The 20,088-nt window shown below is 46.1% G+C and overlaps 3 protein-coding genes across 3 annotated transcripts; all 3 read right to left on the bottom strand.

Moving 5' to 3' along the window:
- Positions 1-1,165: 1,165 nt before the first annotated feature.
- On the bottom strand, positions 1,166-6,573 carry LOC128137644 (alpha-ketoglutarate dehydrogenase component 4-like). Its single transcript, XM_052778764.1, has 4 exons — positions 6,465-6,573; positions 5,591-5,654; positions 2,538-2,740; positions 1,166-1,259 (listed from the first exon to the last, which is right to left on the bottom strand). Exons 1-4 carry the CDS (start codon positions 6,489-6,491, stop codon positions 1,242-1,244), a joined length of 312 nt encoding a protein of 103 aa, XP_052634724.1. The 5' UTR covers positions 6,492-6,573; the 3' UTR covers positions 1,166-1,241.
- A 540-nt stretch (positions 6,574-7,113) lies between these two features.
- On the bottom strand, positions 7,114-15,753 carry LOC128136686 (centromere protein H-like). The gene is made up of 10 exons (XM_052776623.1): positions 15,711-15,753; positions 14,513-14,918; positions 14,306-14,361; positions 13,573-13,621; positions 12,593-12,667; positions 11,861-11,917; positions 10,899-10,962; positions 10,548-10,599; positions 9,245-9,408; positions 7,114-7,692 (listed from the first exon to the last, which is right to left on the bottom strand). The coding sequence occupies exons 1-10, from the start codon at positions 15,751-15,753 to the stop codon at positions 7,600-7,602; spliced, it is 1,059 nt and encodes a 352-aa protein (XP_052632583.1). The 3' UTR covers positions 7,114-7,599.
- Positions 15,754-16,504: 751 nt separating this feature from the next.
- On the bottom strand, positions 16,505-19,534 carry LOC128137049 (G2/mitotic-specific cyclin-B1-like). The gene is made up of 7 exons (XM_052777652.1): positions 19,281-19,534; positions 18,967-19,149; positions 18,420-18,578; positions 17,828-18,064; positions 17,286-17,423; positions 16,891-17,001; positions 16,505-16,609 (listed from the first exon to the last, which is right to left on the bottom strand). Exons 1-7 carry the CDS (start codon positions 19,527-19,529, stop codon positions 16,505-16,507), a joined length of 1,182 nt encoding a protein of 393 aa, XP_052633612.1. The 5' UTR covers positions 19,530-19,534.
- Between the last annotated feature and the right edge of the window lie 554 nt (positions 19,535-20,088).

Here is a 20,088-nt window from a genome sequence, read left to right on the forward strand (position 1 = left end):
GGGCCAGGGGGGAAGCCGAGGGGGCTCCCACACACGCCCCGCCTTCCCTCCACGCCCCCCCCCCCCCGCGCCCCAACGGCCGCTCACCTGCCCCTCTCCTAAGAAGTCGAGCTTCTCGTAGCGCTTGGCACGCGCCCGCGCGTCCATGGCTGGCAGGGGGGAGGGTGTGGGCGGCAGCGGCGGCTGGCGCGGCAGCGACAGCAGCAGCAGCAGCAGCAGCACCAGCGGCACCGGCACCAGCACCAGCGGCAGCAGCAGCGAGGCCGGCGACGGGGCTTTAAAAACGGCCCGCGCCGGGCCCCGCGCCGCTTCCGGCGCGCGAGCCAGCCCCGCCCCTGGCAACCGCCGGCGTCACCGCGCCCCTCGCCCCGCCCCCTGCGCGCGCAGCCGCCTGAGGCCCCGCCCCCCACTGCCAAGGACGCGTAGGCGGTGCGAAGGGGGCGGGGGCGGGGAAAGGGCGGGCGTCGTCGCAGCCCGCGGCGGGAGGCGGGGCGGGGGCGGCGGGAGGCGGGGCGGGGGCGGCGGGGCGGTGTCTCCGCCGCGCCCGAGAGGGCTGCCCGGCGCGGCCCCAACGGCGGCGGTACTTGCCCGCGGCGCGGGCCCTCTGGCCGCAGGGGCTCGCTTCCCTCTGACACGCCCGAGGGCGTAGCGAAGGCCTACGCGCTACCCTGCCCCTTACAAACTCGGCGCTCAGATCAGGGGTACCGTGGCCGCCTACCTGCAACCGGAGGCAACGGGCTGTCTGCTGAAACAGCTGACAACCGAAGTTATCCCAGAAGAACCTGTTTTTCTTTTGCTCCCGACCTCAGATGGGCTATTCGGGGAAGAAAGGCTGCTACGCAACTGCCCGGCCGAGGCTGCGTCGCAACCACAAAGCCTCCATCATGTCTCAGAGAATGCTTCAGTGTCCCTTTCCCGCCCGCAAAATTGCTCCTCGTGGGACACCCGAATCTTTTAAAGTAGAAAAATAAAATGACTCCGTTAGATTGTCAAGTTTGCAAACGGCTCATTAGAAAAATATTTTAATGGGGTGGGTGGACATCAAATCTATTCAACTGCTAGTCAGCCATCAACAGAAAATCCTTCTCAATCACAAACTCGTATGTAGCGTGTTGTGTCAACCTCACTCTTCATATGGGTTTTTATTAAAGCTATTACTATGCAATTGTTTTTAATATTAAGGAAATGCCTTTATTGTGAACACAATACTTCAACAGTGGCCAACAAACTCTCTTCCGTGCTTATTCTGGACCTCCACGCTGTAAAAGACAAGCAGACAGTTAAATACATTCCACTAAAGGAAGGGAAATGGAGATCAAAGCTTCTTTTGCACTTTTACAGACTAAGAGACTTCTATTTTCTGATTTATACATTGATTTTTAATCCATACAAGAACATGCACAGTGTCAGGTATCAACATCTACCAGCAACAGCTCCCACTTTTTTCAGGGCAGAATACGAAAAGATCAACACCTGCGACCTACAATTACAGATGCTTCCACTCTCCCACTCTGAAGAAACCTGACTCTTACTCACTTCAGAAAGGTCTGACAAACGCAGCAGTAGCGAACACAGGTTTTAGAATTATTTTCACTGCCCAAATTCCAAAGTGCAAAGTAAAAACAAAGCCAAGGTGAGCTATGACAATCTTTATGAGAAATCAGAAAGTATTCACAATTCATTATTTTCCCAAGAAAATTATTTTACAACTTACCTCACCGTGAGAAAATTTATGCTAGAGGTCAAGAAGGGTATTACTATGGGTAATAACTCATTTTATTTCTAATTATAGTACCCTACCCACACACACACAGGAAAACTGCTTTCCTCTACTAACATGGTTACACTGTTAGGTGTCCTTATCATTTAACAAAACCATGCAAGCGTCTTTTCATTTCAGGTCACAACTATCTCACGAGTTCTTCATATTTTGTGCATTCTCCCTTTTAAAGCATCAGTGTTTATGACTGAACACTGTTGAGAACAAAAGCAGGTTCTTCTTGCCTTTCATGTACAATACCATATTTGCAAATACTGCAGAAAAAAATTGTATGAAGTTTAATAAAATGTTTCCACTACTAGAAATACAAGAGTTAGCTTACTAATAAATAACTTATAAAAACTAGTTTGAGAAGTATTTTGGACTTCAATCACCTGGTAATAGCCTTTGCTCATCTAAGAGCAGACTCCCGTGCTCCTGTCCAGCGCATTCAAATTACACATTAAACAGCTGTTACAAAACAGGTAGTGACGGTGATTAACATAGGCCATGACTATCGCAAGCTATCTGCATGTCTGTTTTAAGTCCGTATCTCTCTACTTAGCAATACCACAAGCTACTAATTAGTGAGGGTTGGGCACCCTCTGTATTAAGAATTTGTAGCTTGGGTGTAGTGCATCAAAGCAGTGAAAGCTCAGAGCACACACTTAGCAAGAACTGCAATGTAATACCATGTCTGAAACTTTGAAGAAGGTGTAGAAATACAAGCTAAATGCTAGGTAAATACAGACAATACACACCAATCAATGAAACTTACTTGAATATATTCAATCTCTTCGTCTGACATAAGTTTCCTTCTGTATTTCTGAGGTAAGGTTCTTGCTAATTCAGAAGTGTCTGGTGTACCTTGTACTCTACTAACAGGTGAAATACTTTGAAAGGCTGGTGATCTGCCTCCTACAGAGTCCTGTGCTTTTGAAGCATGGAGAGACGGCACACTTGCTTGTAGAGATTCCTGTACCGAAACCCACATTGCAAGACCATTTACAGAAATATAACAAGACTGTAAAATTAATTAATGAGCAGGCAATAAAAGTTACCAGTTATTGACAATTTTCTTCATTATAACAAATACCTAAAAGAATTGAGACACTCTGCTTCTCACAACCTGCTTTTATTGTTTTTAAATATATCAAGAGCAAAGTGAAAAAATTCTGACAATGAGAGAAAGCATGTTTAAGTGGCAGAAATACTGATGTGGAAACAGAAGATAAATCAGCATATAACCTAACAAAGGCTTTTTCACTGGGAAGCTGTACTTACAGAAGAAGCATAAAGTACCATAAATGTGTGTGTGTAGGCAATTATGTAGAAAGATAAACAAAGATAAATCACTAAGATCCACTGAGATGATGCTTTTTGTGTACTGCGACTGTAAAGACAGACAAGTGAAAAAGAGGTAGAGGCTTACAGAACAATAAAGCTCACAGCTATGACATATCACAACATGCAATGCAGTATTGTACCCATTTTTAATATTACAAAATGGCACCATATCAAATTTTGTTAATGATGTGCAAAATGACCACCAAATATCGGGCATCAGCAATCAATGTTTATGAAATGCAGAGACCAAGGAGTGCATCAAGTACTTTATGCGTGAGGCCCAGAAGGTAGGCTTAAGGAATTCCCATTAGAGAAGTCGCCTTGAGTTTGAGGACAGGAGAAGAGATGACAAAAGGGCAGTGTTGTCAAAGTCAGCATTCTGAACCTTAGGTCTGTCCCACCATGGCTGATTTTACACTGGAAGTATGCAATTACCCCACCAGCCAGGACCAAGTCTCACAGCAGTATGTTTACTTCATGAGCACTCAGACCTCTCTACATAAGGTTAAAACACCTGATAAAGCAGAATGCTTCCGCAGCAAGTCCCTCTCAGTGCTCCTGAAAAACGAGCAAGACAGATGAAACATCTAACGTCTGGGACAGAGGGACTATATAATTGTAAAATAAGCAGCATCAAGACTGGATGAGTCAAAGAATGTGAGAAGTTAAAATACCACAGCATTGCCTGCCTCTCTCCCTCCTGCCTCCAACAAGACCAATGAGGACAAAGGAGAGGAGCCAGTTTTGGCCACAGTGAGTCTGAGTCAATGGCAGTATTGGGACATCAAACACCTACAGCAATGTGATCAAACCTTATTGGTAAAAAAAAAAAACCACGCCACCATTGAGAGGCATATTCAGATGTTCTCAGTCTGAAGACTGTATCTGAAAGTCCCAAGCTGATCAGGTGGTTCAGGAACAATGGAAGGTCCCACGCAGAGTGAAGAGGAAGAGAGTCCATTGGAAGGAGCATATTCTGAACAGGGCGAGCAAACTATTTTTGTTTCAAGAAATAACACACCTTCTATGTGAAAAGTTTCTCCAGGTTTTTTTCATACACCACAAAAATGTCTAGAGATTGCCAAGGATTTTCCTCTACTGTATGTTTTAGTCTGAAGTGTAGTTGGAGTAGATGCATTAGCCAATTAAAAACATCAGAAGTCAAGACTCCAAAGTACCAGACTTAATACTGCTGTTGCTTTAGCTCAGATACAGTCTCTACTACATTCTTCCCTTCCCTGTTCGAGACCCGTCATGTTGCAGTAGTAATATGGTAAAAGAATTTGGCTAGCCTTTCAAGCACCCACACCCCTCAAAGCTTAGTCTTGATCTGCAGAGCTCTGTTTGGCTACGTAGAAGCAACAGTCTGGCACAGTGAAACACAGTTACTGCTACAGCATTCAAGCAAGATGAGGTAGATTGCAATTTACTAATGACATGACAGAACCTCATTAAGGTAGAAAAGTCTAACATGCTTAAAAGATACAGTCACAAAAATCTTCTGATGCAGAGATAAACGAGGTAAGTAACATGTTTTCAAGGCTTTGAGAAAGCACTGGCATGAGAGGTGGTGCATTTGGCTGAACGGTACACAACATACAGAATTCTGACAGAAAGTTATTGCAGAAAATAGTTCCTGAAGAGTTCACAGGTAAGTCAGAAGTGGCACTGATGTGCTCTGTAGATACTTTGTAATGTTAATGGATAAACTAAACTTAAAGCTGAATCACAAACGAGATAACGCTGCAGCAAATAATGTGGTACAGTACGATTTCTAAACAAGTGAGAATAATATAACAGCTTCTTAAGATGTCTCCTACTTTAGTTTCAAATGTTTTGTTGACTCAAAAGGAGTATCAACATACCACTCATATAACTTTGGTGTCTAAATGTAAGCATATTGGGAATCCTCTAAATATCAACATAGCTATGGGTATAAAAATTAATGTCAAAGATTGCAATGAAATTGATTTTTTCTCAGCCTTAACTAGTAGCACAAGGAAACGCTTCTTAAAATGTACAGTGGAATGGCTCTCCCAGCTATAATCTGGGTTTTAAATACCACAGACATCACACGCTCCAACTAAAAAAAAGAAGAGACGAGGAAAATGCAGCAACATTTCTGCAAGTACCACCGAATGCCTAAAGCTGCTTCAAACTGACTTGGGCACAATCCTTTCAAGCAAATATTAGTATTCAGAAAAATGGGACTTTATATGAGTAGAAAAGCAACACTTGAAATCTTTGTGAATCTGCCTTGACCAAGAAACAAAGCCATGCATGTATTATGTATATTCCCACAGCTGTATAGAGTCTGAAGAGTCAAAGCATTGCCTTCAAACTAGAACAACTGTGTTTCAGAAACCCTGCTCAAAATCAGTTGAGTCGTGTAGCTGAAGCAGAAAAACTGTGTGCTGGTTCTTATATAAACAGTTAATGCAAAGAAAGGCGGCACAAGTTGTATCTAGAGATTAAATAACTTACTTTTAGGTCTGGGACTACTTTTTCTGTCCGGGAACTTAATTAACGGAGTATGTGGCTTGACTACCTAGAACAAGGCAAGGTAGCAGGAGAAACAGGGAGAGTAAAATATATTTCTAGACACACATTACCTTTGCAATAATAAAATGGAACATACAACGTATTAAACAACCACTTCTATACCACTGCTTTCTGCACCACCGCTCTGATAAACTTATTACCTATTAACATTCTATGTTCACCTGCAGAGACACTTCACCCTTAAAGGCAGTCCTCCACCCTAACGTCCTGAGCAGGAACAAGCGTTCTCCTCCTTTTCTCACAGCAGTCAGCGTGTGTGTGCGCAGAAACGGCTACCGCAGTGGCATAAACACAATTATAAAGTTTCAGCACAAGAACGGCGAGCTGTGCTCTGCCGGTACGTGTTTGTTCAGCTGGCTGGATGGGACTGACGAGGTCCGGTAAGACAAGACTGTAAATTATAAAGCTTGGGAGTCGAAGCCACACTGCTTATTTTTCAAGCGCGTCTTTTGAAGAAGACCCCACGTCTCGCCTTCACCTTGAAGAGGGATGGCTTAGAAAGGAGCTGCCGGCTAGCCCCCTCCCCTCTTGAACAGCCCACCGATGGGTGCGGGCTGCCCTGTAGCATCCTTTGGTACTAGAGAACCAGGCCACCGGCATCAAATGACCGGCGACACCGGGCGGGCCCTACCGCGCGCCTCCTCCCTCCGCGCCAAGGACACCGGCCCCCCCAGCGGCGCCTCAGGCCCCGGCCGCCTCAGGCCTGGGCGGCAGCACGCGAGGCGAGGCCCGCCGCCCCAGCCGGGCTCCCGGCCCCAGCCACCCCCTCCCCGGGCCGTCCGCCCCCCGCCGTTACCTGAACGACCCTAGTGGCGGCCGCCATCTTACTGCCCGTGGTGACCCCCCGCCGCCGCGCCGCGCCCCGCCACCCGCGCCTGAGGGGCAGCGCCGGGCCACGCCCACAGGGCGCGGCACCGCCCACAGGGGGGCGTGGCCCGGCGCAGGGCTGTGTCAAAAACCGACTACGGCAAACCTGAGGGGCGGCGCCTTAAAAGGAAAACAACCAACGGCAACAAAACCCGCTTCAAGATAGCCTGTTTTATTTTCATTCCATCAAGAGACCTGCCATCCACCTTTTTAAAGCTAATAATCACGTGCCAAGCCAAAAGTAAAAATATTTTAACACATTACACGCATAAAAACATGAACGAGTTTCTTCAGGCAAAAAAATGAAAACACAATTGTCAATGCAAAACCATATTTAGAATACTGCTTAGCTGAGTATTCAATGGCATGAACTCAATGCTTCCACTTCACGTGCATTTTCCCTAGTGGTGTCATATTTTGCTACGTGGGACGGCACCTACAGATTGCGTCTACAGCTGGATGCTCTGCTTCACTAATCAGCATATAGCACAGTCACAAGTGGCTGTTACAATCAAGAACTACAAACTTTTCGCTGTTTAAAGTTATACATAATACTTTAATAAAAAAGCTTAAAAAAAAAAAACACCAAAGAGTGACTTAACTAACTTTTCCAGTCTGAGCTTTCCACCAGGGGCAGAGCAGGGTCCTGGATCTTGTCTGAGCTCTGCAGACTGCTGGTGCCCAGGGAGTGAGGACAGACATGACAGGGCCTTGGTTTAAGCCAAATTTTACAAAAAAGCTTGTGTGGATATATGGATTATTCTTCTTGTGTTTCTGCTGCCTTGCAGAGGGAGATGAGCACCTGGGACAGGACAGCTACAAAGCGGCTCTTCAGGTAGTTTCACCAGCTACGCTACCTGTTCAAACATTCATTGTGTGCCAAGAATTAAATTTCACTTCAAAGAGTTGCATGGCCACGTTCTGAGTCTCTTGAGAGAACAACAACTACCAGAAAGGTTACATTTTCAAATTCCTAAAGTGAGATTAATATGCATTATGAAAGCAATCAAGTTTAGTCCATTGATTACATACACTATATAAGATTAAACAGTATCTCTCCTGAATCACAGCAAATAGACATCATCTTCAAGCTGTAGAACAATTGCCTTCAAAGATGGATCTTCTGCCCAGTTAACTCTGCTTGCAATTATGATACTCTGTAAGAAGGAAAGATTATTGGTTAAAAAAAGCCCTTAAAAAGGATTATTCCTAGTAAAACCTCTCAAAAGCTGCCCATTTTTTAATTTAGAAGCCCTTGAAATTCACAGCAGTGTTTGAAGTAGGCGGGATGAAGGGAAAGAGGAGGAAGGGAAGTATTGTTTTAGATCCTATTGTCAATACATAGGCAAAAAACCCGCAAAAGCAGTGCTTTGAATTTCCTAGAGGATATTTTTTTTGTTTTTTAAACACATGGAATAAAGTTTGCCTCAAACACAAGATAACACAGTTAATGTTCTCACCCTGCCAATCTGGATTGAAAATGGGAATTACTAAATTTAACCAAAGAAGATTTGCTCTACTCACAGCTCAGAAGATTTCAGGAATACAAAACCAGAAGATAATTCTAGGAATCTAATCTAAAACCCACTAAAATGTTTAATTTCTCGTTCTCAATTTGAGATATAACATTGTTACTAATGCAAACTAGTAGTAGACATAACAGGTAATATGAAAACCGGTGGCTCACTTTCTGTCCTTGAAATTCTCCGATCATTCAAATTCACGACATGGTTATATCCTGTGTTCTACCTGAAGCTGTCCAATATGTTCTCTCTTTTCCCCAGCCTATATTTTTTAAATAAACTTAGTGTGCACTGAACGGGATTTCATAACCCATTTGCAGATAAACTCAAGAGTACTGCAATTGCAATTTACCATTCACTGTGCCTCCCATCTTTCTACTTAAGCCACTGATCTGTGGACCCAGGTGAAGGAAGCCAGGACAAGTCACACAGTGAGACGCAGAGTACCAGACTGCAGCACAGCGTATGTGAGCTTTACTTGAGCCCCTTGGAGCAGAGGATGCTGCAGGAGGCCCTTCCACCCACCCCAAATCATGAGGTTTTCTTCCTCACTTTGCATGACTCCACACTCCACATGACCTGCCAGCCAGCTCCATGGATACACACTCGTCAGCAGCCTCTGATATGTGGGTAACCAAAAGGTTGAAGGCTACACCACTGAAAGTATTTCGAGACTGGCCATGGCTGCAGGCCAAGGCTTTCACAAGGCTGCAGTGGGCGATGCAAACAGAGAAGCGCATGTGGTCGGAAGGGGCAGACTGAGAGCAGCAGTCTGGCTTGCTGGTATCACGGGATTAAGACCTACTTATTTTTCCTAACCATAAGATGGGGAAACTGATCTGGAGGGGTGTAGGGTGACAGCATAAGGAAAGACAGCCACTTCTGTGACAGATATTCTCTGAGAAAATGGATTATTTTTGTACCTTTAAGGGAACAAAGGAATAAAGATAGACAGACCATCTCTAAACTCTGTAAATAATTATTCCAAAGAAGTTTGTGATGATTTCATGCTTTTAGCTTTTAAAGCACTAAAGTTTTCCTTTCATACAGCAGTTTTTCCATCACCCTAGTTACTTAAAGATTTTAGAAAACACAATTTTGTTTGAAGTTACATTTACCATACACTATGTTATCTTGACTGTAATGCAAAACCGCAAACTTGCTACTAAAACCTACAACACATTACCTGAAATACATTTTTAATTACTGTAGTCATCTGTATCTCTTTTTCCAACTTATTACGTATCACCTCCAGTGTTTCGATCATGTTCACCCTTGCTTGTTCCTCCTTCTGTTTTTTCATCACGGTATGAACTTGCAGTAGTTTCTCCCTTCCAGCTGTTTTTAGTGCTGTTCCATTATCAGGAAAATGAAGTGTTAAGAAGTAGTTAGGTGAGCCATAGAACTAAAGATATGCTTTTTTCCTCAGAGGCATCTAAGGCACTTCCACTGCAATAACCCTAACTTCACACTCTGTCCCTTCCCTCCAACACACCTCAAGATAATTCTTTCACACGAGAGACAACACGTGCTGTGGCTACCTGGTGTCAAAGCTCATTGATCCCTGGCTGCTAGCAAAACAGAACAGACACGGACCGTAATTTGAACATCTGTCCTACACCCTGTCTTCAGTTGTCACAACTTGTATAGTCAGTGGTGTTTAAGACCCCTTCCCCTTTTTCAAATTTGATTGAAACCAAATTCTGAAGTCATACAAGGGACATATGGACAACACCAGTGAATATTACTAGTTTTTTATAGGAAACCAGGCTAAAAACTAGACTGAATAAGGTCAGTTAGGGACAGTTTATACATTGAAAGAATGCTGACAGAGCATTTCTTCCTTTATTTCCGAAGATATTAGGGATGTTCATTTTCCTATGAAGGCAGGTATTTCATTGTCTGTGTTCATTACTGTCAACATATACACCACTTCCTATGCATGAAACAAAAACCAGTTAAAACTGTTGGCAAACCTGGTCATATGACATTAGGAGCATTCAAAAAACGTATTTACCTTATTAAGTTCTGAAGATTGACTTCACATCTAAATTTGATCCACTCTTAACAAGCTTACTGAATACCAACATATATACTATTACAAGAGTTCTTTGTAAGTAAATCCCCTCCCCTATTCTGCAAACATTTCATAAAGGTACAGTCTGACAAAAAATAAAATCCTTTAGGTGTTGTAGGACTTATTAAATTACTAATGATGTGTAATTTTCTGGGGAGCTTCCACTAAATAATAAACCACCACCACACACTTTCTGAGTTTCTTGCATCTCTCATTCTAACACGTCAGTCTCATGCTCAAGTAGACAACACACCAGCTCATTTTTACAGTACTTCCTACTCTTTTCAGAAGTTTTATAACTGTGTTGAGAGTTTTGCAGTTACTTCAGATGTAAATTAATATTGCTACAAGGACTTTAAAAAATGAACTGTACATTCAAATATAAAACAAAGTCAATACAGCTAACACTTACTGAGTCTTTTCCTTCTAATGTCAATCAATTTCTGCTCCTTCTCACGTGCTTGCTGAAAGAAAGAAAGAAAAAAAAAAAAGTATCTCCTAGACTCTTGGCTCCAAAAAATATTGAAAGATGCTAATTCAATCCACAAAAGCAGTTAAGGGCGGCTCTAGAAGCAGACTTTCTTACATACTCACTTTCAGTAATCATTTTGGTAATTTTACTATTAGTAGAAACCTCACCCTTTGGGCCACACATTTAGCTTCAAATGACTTGTGTGATCCTGTTACTTTCAAATTGTACTCCTGCTCACGTTAAGGTTGGTAGACCTGCACGACTGCAACAGAAGCTACAACTGCCACTTACCTGCTGACATTTAATTATTCTCTGGCTGAGCGTTACTATGCGTTTCACAGTTTCCGTGATCAGTCTAAGGAAGAAAACACAGTTGCATACTTTAAGACCACTAATATGAGTCACCAGCATAAATATTTTAATCAAGGTTATTTGTATTAAATGAAAAAAATCCCCATTTCCCCTAACACCAAAATAAAGTATACCTTTTTTTTTTTTTTTTTTTTTTGACACACTGCACCCTTCCTAATACCAAGTATTGTTGTGGGGGCCAAAGAGTCTCCTTACTTCCCTCTCAGTTTCCGTAATGTTTCAGTTAAGTCTGTTTAACATTTCAAATCACAGAGCCTGGAAGGCATCAAGGAAGCCTTGCCACCTGAGAATGGCTAAGAACTGAAGCTCCTGAATTCTGGCTCATGGCAGGGACATCATGGAGATGCAATGTTTTCGGCTGTATTTCTGGCAGAAATTAAATTTCTCATATAACACTTCACATGCACACACCCATTAATATTGGGCAGGAAATTAAAAGCTAATTTTAAACATCTTTGAAACTTTCAGTTCTTTTTCAAAGACATTAAGCTCCTACATGATTAATTAATGAAGGCAGCAAAGCAGAGGCAAGGCTCTGTTACAAGCCTGTAATATGTGCTCAGCTATTATAAATGCAGGTAACTCATGCATTAAAGACAAAAAACTCTTAACTACAAACAGTTCTCAATAGTCAATCAAAAATTATGATCTCTTTAACCAAAGGTTGGTTAATTCAGAGCCCCAATGTAAATCCACCCTAGGTATAAGAGGTCTGATCATGCTGACTCTAGCCAGAAGGTGGACAGTATATCATTCAGTCAAAACTAGAAGCAGGAAGCTTGCTTTTAAACAAGGTACAATGAAGTAATGTAGAAACATGTCACATTAAACTGTGTAAAGTCCATTCCTTTCTAGCCATTCTTTACCCAAGAACACCTTACCGTGAGTCATCATCATTTTGCTTCATTTTGTTTCTCAGGGCAAACGTAAGTTGGATCCTGCATAGTGTGGGGAAGAAACATATAACTGATAAGAACTGGTAAGAAACTGAGAGAAGCAGATTTAGCTAAGTAACAGAAGAGGTATTTCCAAGGTTCCATGTATGTATGTATGTCCACTTTCACATTGGGATTATATGTATAAAATACTCAGTACCTTTTAAATATCACACTTCTTAAATAATGGGGCTTAACTCTCAGGACAAGAAAGGCGTACCAGTGATTATTTGTGAGAGTGACAACTCCTTCCTTTCTTGCCAAACATGCTCGGACACCATTAATCCCAGAGTCTGCAGAAAGGAAGCTGGGCAAAGGTGGGAATTCAAATGAACTGCCATGTAACACAGGAGATGTATAACACCTATCAAACTTCCACCTTTTCATATGCATTGGCAAAATACTGCCAAGAAATACGTTTTCTGATTTATACAGTCAGACTTTCACAATTTTGCAGGAAACTTTGGATTTACACATTTCAACTTGTAATTTTTTTTGTTCTCTACAGTATCTCCATCTGCATTCTTACTGGTTAGATGGTACTAAAATCTCTCATGTTTGTAACACACACCATACCACTTTGAAATCCTATTTTAATCAGAATAATGTATATGTGCACGTACGTGCGCACACATAAACAAACAGAAAACCTCCAAATAAACAAGAAGAAAATTCTACCTTTGCAAGGCTAACGTCTTGTTCTGTAAAGAGATGGTTACTTCCTCCAGACGTCTTTCCCAATCTTCTGTGTCCCTGAAGGGAAAAAAAACAAAACAAAAACACCACAACCCCAAACAATGTGAAGATAACAAAAACTTAAAAGCAATGTCACACTTTTAACTGGCTCTCTACATGTCTAAAGCAAGAATTTTTCTTATAAACCACAAATTATTAAGGCCAAGAGTATTTTAGCATGTGGAACTATATCAGTGAATTCTAGCCATCACAAGAAAGACTGCAAGTTTAGAAGACACATCAGATACAGAACTACATTAGGAGACTGAGTAAAATATTTCTTCCCCATATAGAAGATGGACCTGTTGGAGCAAGTCCAGAGGAGGGCCACGAAGATGATCAGAGGAATAAAACACCTCTCCTGTGAAGACAGGCTAAGAGAGTTGGGCTTGTTCAGCCTGAAGAGAAGGCTCCAAGGAGGCCTTATAGCAGCCTTCCAGTACCTAAAGGGGGCCTACAGGAAAGCTGCAGAGGGACTTTTTACAAAGGCACATAGTGATAGGACAAGGGGTCATGGCTTTAAACTGAATGAGGGTAGATTTAGATTACACATAAGAAATTCTTCACTGTGAGGGTGGTGAGGCATGGGAACAGGCCACCCAGAGAAGTTGTGGATGCCCCCTCCCTGGAAGTGTTCAAGACCAGGTTGGTTGAGGCTTTGAGCAACCTGGTCTAGTGGAAGGTGTCCCTGCCCATGGCAGGGGGGGTGGAACTAGATGATGTTTAAGGTCCCTTCCAACTCAAACTGTTCTATGATTCTCTTCGTTTCCTTTATTTTCACTGGACTCCTACAAAGTACTGATCGTTAATCCAGAGATTTACTAAGAAGGAATAACTAGAAGAGAACGTCCAAGCTCAGTTCTTAACCCTTCTCCTCTTTACTTTAAAATACATAAAAAGCTTGAAGTTACGCAATGACATACTTCTTGATTTTGTTTTGGTTCTTGACGTAATCGCAGCAAATTACTTGACCTGCAAAGAAAGAACGTCACTAAAAAAAGCACAACAAAGACTTTTAAATACTATCTACAGAGCGTAAAGGATTAGCAGTTTGATGGCTATACTAACAAGGTATTTCTTATTCCTACCTCCACGCCTTATCATCTCTTCCACTGTTAGTGAGACTACACTGTCGATCAGCTGCAGCAGAGAAATAATTAGGCTTTAAAATATTTCCATTAGCATGTTTTAGACATGCCAGAGCTGGCTCACAGCATTGCTCTATATATGCAGCTGCCTGGTTCAGTGGAAGAAGGCGTAAATAACGGAAACAAGAAGAAACACTTTACATCAGTATTGCTGCCAAACACTTTGGCGGACTTTTGGTACGACTTCATCCCCAGTACTCAGATTCCTGAAAACCACCATCACGTGTCAGAGTCCTGGGTCTAAAGCGAAAACCCAAGAGGAGAAAGGGCAGCTGGCAACAGTCACGAGGCAGTTTTGTAAGTATGCAAACAGGTCTCCAAGAGCCGTCTAGAAAATGCAGTAAGATGCTCAGCCAAGAAAAGTATTTCACTACTATGAGGAGCGCTTTTGATAAATAGTTTTTAAGAATACACCTATCAGCCACGCCACATGCTGTATTACTGTAACATCACATTAAGAGGAAGCGCCGGGGGTGGTCGGGGGGAGTCAGAGCAGGGAGAAGCTTACGGGCATGAACCGCCGTGCTGTACTCCGCGAGCTGCTGCTTGATCTGGTCCCTCAGCCTGGAGCAGGAGCAGAAGCAAAGCGACACCGGTCAGGCCCCGCACGGCGGGCGCTGCGGGGGCCCGGCCGCAGCCGCCGCCCCTCACGCCCACCCCACCGCGGCCTAGCTCGCCGCCGCCGACTCCCCGGCCCCCCCCCGCCGGCACTGACCGGAGCAGCATGAGGACGTCCGCCTTCCTCTCGGGCTCGGCCGCCACCGCCGCGTCCGCGTCCACCTCCGTGTCCGTGTCTGTGTCCGCCTCCGCCTCGGTGTCCACGTCGGCCGCGCCCGGCTCCCACTGCATCGGCTCCATGGCCTCTTCTTCAAAAATCCCGCGCGCGGCCCTCGGCAGCGCGGCCAGCGGTTGTTTCTGCCTGGTGCGGCGGCGCTCCAGCCAATCCCGCGCCTCTTCTTCCCCATCGGCGTTTCGGCGCTCGGCCGCCAGGGGGGGACGGGCGCGCCCCGCCGCCAGGGGCGGGGCGGGCACACGGACGGTGGCACCCCGGCCCGAACAAGCGCCCCGTGTCTGACCCAGGCTGCCCGCGGTCGTCAGAAGGGCATGTGGTGGTTGCGGAGCTTATTGCCCACACAGGCCCTTCCCGTAAAAAGCCCCTTCACCTGTGGCAGGCGCAAGAAGGGAGGGAGGCAGTCCCTTCTCCTGGGTGTTTTTCAGATAAATAACAGAAGGGAAGGAGAAGTACAGTTAAATACTTGTAACAGAGATTTAAAAAAAACAAACCCACGGGGGAAGTGGTCGACAAAAAAGTTATTGCTGCCAAGTGAAGGCAGATACAGCTCTCTCAGTGGTGTTCTCCTAGAGGCAGAGCTGACTAGTCACAAGTTACTGTTACGGGTTCCTGCAGCACGGGGCTTTTTTTGGTAGTGGGGCAGGGGGCCACAGGGCTGGCTCCTGTGAGAAGCTGCTAGAAGCTTCCCCGGCTCCAAGTCGGGCCCGCCTCTGGCCAAGGCTGAGCCCACCAGCGACGGTGGTAGCGCCTCTGGGGGAACAGATTTAAGAAGGGGAACCTGCAGCAGAGAGGGGAGTGGGATGTGAGAGGAACACCTCTGCAGACAGCGAGGTCAGTGAAGAGGGAGGGGGCGGAGGAGCGGGGGAGGAGGGGATGCCCCTGCAGCCCGTGGTGAGACGGCAGGCTGTCCCCCCCAGCCCATGGAGGGGAGCAGGGGAGCAGATGCCCACCTGCAGCCCGGGGAGGACCCCACGACGGAGCAGGGGGATGCCCCCCAAGATGGCCGTGACTCTGTGGGAAAGCCCGCGCTGGAGCAGTCTGTGCCTGAAGATTGGCCTGCAGAAAGGACCCACGCCAGGGAAGTTCAGGAGGAACTGCAGCCCCTTGAAAGGACCCACACCAGTGAAGTTTGTGAGGATCTGCAGCCTGTGGAAAGGACCCATGTTGGAGATGTTCGTGAAGGACCGTATCCCATGGGAGGGACCCCACGGTGGAGCAGGGGATGAGTGAGGAGTCCTCCCCCTGAGGAGGAAGGAGCAGCAGAGACGTGTGGCAAGCTGACCCCATCCTCTGCACTGCTGTGGGGGAGGAGGGAGAGAAGTTGAGCCGGGAAGGAGGCAGGGGTGGGGGGAAGGTGTTCTAAAGTTTGGTTTTACTTCCTAATATCCTTGTTTTGATGTGTAGTAAATTAAATGGATTTTGTTTCTTCCCCAAGTTGAGCCTGACTTTTGCCTGTGACCATAAGTGGTGAGTGATCCCTCCTGATCCTTATCTCGACCCACAAGCCTGCCTTTATATTTTCTCCTCCTCCCACCATGGCCAGGGATGGGGGTCAGGGGGGATTGGTGAGCGAGTGGCTTACCAGCTGGGCTTAAACCACAACAGCTACTAACAAAAATATCCTATAAAAAATAAATACTAAGTTAAATAGAGCTGCACTCCAATTTGGCTAACCTGGCAGATGCTGTCTCTGCCACTACATCAGCAGGTGCCTATAGCCCTAGATGGGGGATCAGCCAGTCCAGCTGGGCTAGCCCCCCCCTGCCAGACACCTCCACTGTAGGAAGTCATCTGTGCTACCCCACAGAACACAAAGTGGAAATACTTTATTAAAAGGCTGAAACACACAAATAAGGTACATTATATACACAACAGCAGAGAGTCATTATTCTGCTTGATATCAGATACGATTTGCTACTTAATCAGAGGCTGAGCTAGATCCCACAAGCAAGAAGAGTTCAGCTGTCCAGTGGTGCTTATGTTGCCATTGGTGCTGCTGGCATATTTGTCCCTGATTGCCTGCAGAGAGATAAGTGTTATTAAGTTTATCCTGTTCATAAACCTACACTATTCCAGCTCAATTGAGGCTTGATGGTCAAGCCAAGCCCATAGCCCACCCTAGCACACACCACCAGTTCACAGCTGGCTCATGCCACTTGGGCAAGATTGAGATCTTCAGCTGAAGTGAGCCAGTCTGATCCAAGCCTGACAGCAGTGGCTCAGCTAAGCCAGCTTCAAAGCACCACATATTGACACTTAACCACACATACTCCCCGACTGCCCTGTGAGATGCTGCTTACCATCTGCATGGTAACACCCTTATTCACAAGGATTACGTTCTTTGCTATATGCCGCATAACTGGGAGAAGGTCGCTTTCAGTGTAAGACATGCAGGATTGCAGAGTTGGTGTCTGAAACGAAGGTAAGTCTTTAGACAAGCCTACTAGAACAATCTGAGTACACTGGGTTCTTTGTCTTCTGTTGGGCTTGGGCAATTGCAGTCTCCTGTCTCACAGGGGAGGGTTAACAGTTACTGCTCTACTGCTGTGCCCTTGTAATGGGCCACAGGGAGACGACATGCTGAGATACCGTGAAGGAAGCAGAAGGCATGCACCTGGCCCAGGGTGGCCTTTTAAGCTGGTGCACAGGCACACCAAATTCCAAACTAGGAGGTGGTCTGACAAGCATGACTTACCCACTCACATCCAGTGAGTTGCAGAGCCAAACAGCAGGCAGCGGCTGCAGTCTTGGATGGAAGGAGGTGAACCATATCATAGTCCAAAATGGACAACTCCATCAGGTACTTAGCCAGACAGTGCTGTTGGAAGTTCATCTGCAGGAAATCAGAGTTAAGTATTGGCTATCTCCAAGGCAAGAACATCCTGTCAAGCCTTTGTTTAGTCAAGCAGAAAGAAATACTCCCTTAGCGAACATTTTCGGAGCTATAGGCTTGAAATCCAAGTAACTTAATCACAGGCTGCTCATAGTCTAGGAACACTCCTTTCAATGGCAGGCTAGCAGTCACCTGCAGTAGCAGGCACACATTTTAACTCTGGTTTTGGGTGGGTTAGGCTCACGTGACCACAAGCAGACAAACACACAAGAGACAGGTCTCAACCAGGCTCAGTTGCCAACGGTTGCAGTACTCTAAGGTTTTGAACCATTTTAACAAGCTGCCACAGTAGAGTATTGACTTTTCCAGGTGTTGCTTACAGTAACGCATTTTCCCAGCATTACCTCTGAAACCTTTGAAATCCTTCTTAGGAAGTGCGGAGGGAGAGGGAGGCTCAGACCAAAGTCCAGGGCTTGCAGGATCTTCACCTCCATCTGGCGGATTTGTAGCTTTGTATAAGTGTCAGCAGTTATATAGGTAAAGTCTCCAATATGCGGGGGAAGTATCTCTTCGTATTTGCTGGCAATGAACATAGCCGTAGTACCAACCAGCTGCAACATCTTCTTGGAAACAAGATTGTCCTGTAGTAAGAAGCAGTAGAGATTTATCTGAATGACTTTGCTCAGAACACAGCTTTTAAAGGTAGCCAGTGTGAAGTTTGTTCTACAGCAGGATGATCATACTGGCATATACGGAATAACTGTACATCATCTGTTACCTCTATTGGTATCTGCAGGGGTATTTAGAAGGCTTTGAGATCAAATCGGGGAGAGGCATAAGCAGTTTTGATATATCAAGTCACTGTTCATAGCTAAGAGGGTTATGTGGTGCACACAATTCAACATCAAATGCCCACATAGGGTGTTACTGATCAGTGCTCGTTATGCATTAGCTTAGGGTAGAAGCATTGCCTGACACTGGGCAAGAGACACTCACCTGCAGGAAGCGATCAGTGAGAGCAACTGCCAGGAACAAGGTCTCCTGCTGGAGTCTGAATTTTAACTGTACTTGCACAAGCCAGTCCATTAGCACGGCACGCATGTACCCATTGATTTTCTGGCCATCCAGGTATTTGGGTCTGACTGGGTTTTTTTGCTGTGTGGAAGGAATACAGTTATTAGATCTCGTCACTTAGCTGAAGGATTTGTAATGCCTAGCCTCTGTTGCATCTTAAGGCTTATCAAGGAGTTCAGTACATGCATAGCCCATAGGTGTAGGCCATAGGGCACCAGGTTTCTTTGTTTACTAGAGATGGGCTAGAAAGAGCATGATACTAGTACTACTAGTTGTTTGGTCTAACAACCAGCATCTGTTTATGTTATCAGCTCAGTTTAATCTTGTATTTTAAAGTTAAGGGATGACTTATTAGTGCCTCAGGAAAATCAATAGGTGAAAGTGAATACCAGCTGCAAGCCATGCCTATGACAGGTTCACTGTCAGTGTCAGCAGATGCCCCTTGCACTTCTGACCTACTCCTACTAACCTCAAGCTGTCTCAGATACTTGTAGATGTCCTTCACATAGCTGCTGCAGAGGCTTGGGTCAGAAGCATCTTCCGCATCTACGTCTTCCATATCAAGCAAGACATCAGAAAAAGCCTGACATAGCGCATCGTCTGATGGGGAACATTCAGATACCTCCATGGGGGTTGGAGACTGAGGCGCCAACTACAAGGAAATTCGGGATCAGTGTGGGTAGCACCTCCTTCCAGAGCTCAGCCCAGGCCAAGTGAGGGCTCCTGTGGGGTGAGCTGCATCCAGCAGCCCCGCAGTGCTGGGGAGGAGGCGGCGGGCCATACCTGGGAGGGCTTCAGGGCTGGTGGCAGCACCTGCCTGGTGGTGGCCCCCAGCATGGTCCTCCTGGTAGCCATCTTCCCCAGGGAGATCATGAGAAAGGACCTGATGGCCCGCTTCCACCTGCAGCCCAGGACCATCACTTTGGCGGCAGCCTGTGTCTTTGGCTCAGAGGTGCAGTTGCCGATGTCTCCCAGGGCGATGCGGGTACAAAGCCCCAGCTTGGGAGCCACCATCACTGACCTGCGTTTCATGACAGGAATCCGTCTGCTCTTCGCCACTGTATGGATGGCCCCATGGGTGTGCTGTGGGGAGAGGGGAGGGCGGTCAGCAGCAGCATGACAGGGGGGGCACTGGGCCTGCTGCTGCACCCCACGAGTGGTGACTTTGGGGGCGGGGGGCGCAGGTGGGAATGCACAGCTGCAGCCCCGAAACTGGAGAGTTAGAGGAGGAGAGCTGGTGGCGGGGGTTGCAGGCACTCGCCCCTCTCCCAAAAGCAGTGGCCTGGAGAAGAGGGACTGGGGGGTGTTGCAGGCACTTGCCCGTCACCCGAAAGTGGTGGCCTGGAGAAGAGGGGCTGGGAGTGGGTTGCAGGCATTCACCCCTCACCTGAAAGCAGCAGTCTGGAGAAGAGGGGCCGGGGGGTGTTGCAGGCACTCGCCCCATGCCCCAAAGCGGTGGCCTGGAGAAGAGGGCCCGGGGCAGGGGGTTGCACGGCTACATAGCCCCAGCGCTGGAGGGTTATAGATGCGGACCTGGGGGGTTGCACGGCTGCCCCCCCCCGCCCCGACCTGAGTACTGAAGGGGAGCCGG

Source organism: Harpia harpyja, chromosome Z (genome assembly GCF_026419915.1).
Source record: "Harpia harpyja isolate bHarHar1 chromosome Z, bHarHar1 primary haplotype, whole genome shotgun sequence".
Taxonomy (NCBI): Eukaryota; Metazoa; Chordata; class Aves; order Accipitriformes; family Accipitridae; genus Harpia; species Harpia harpyja.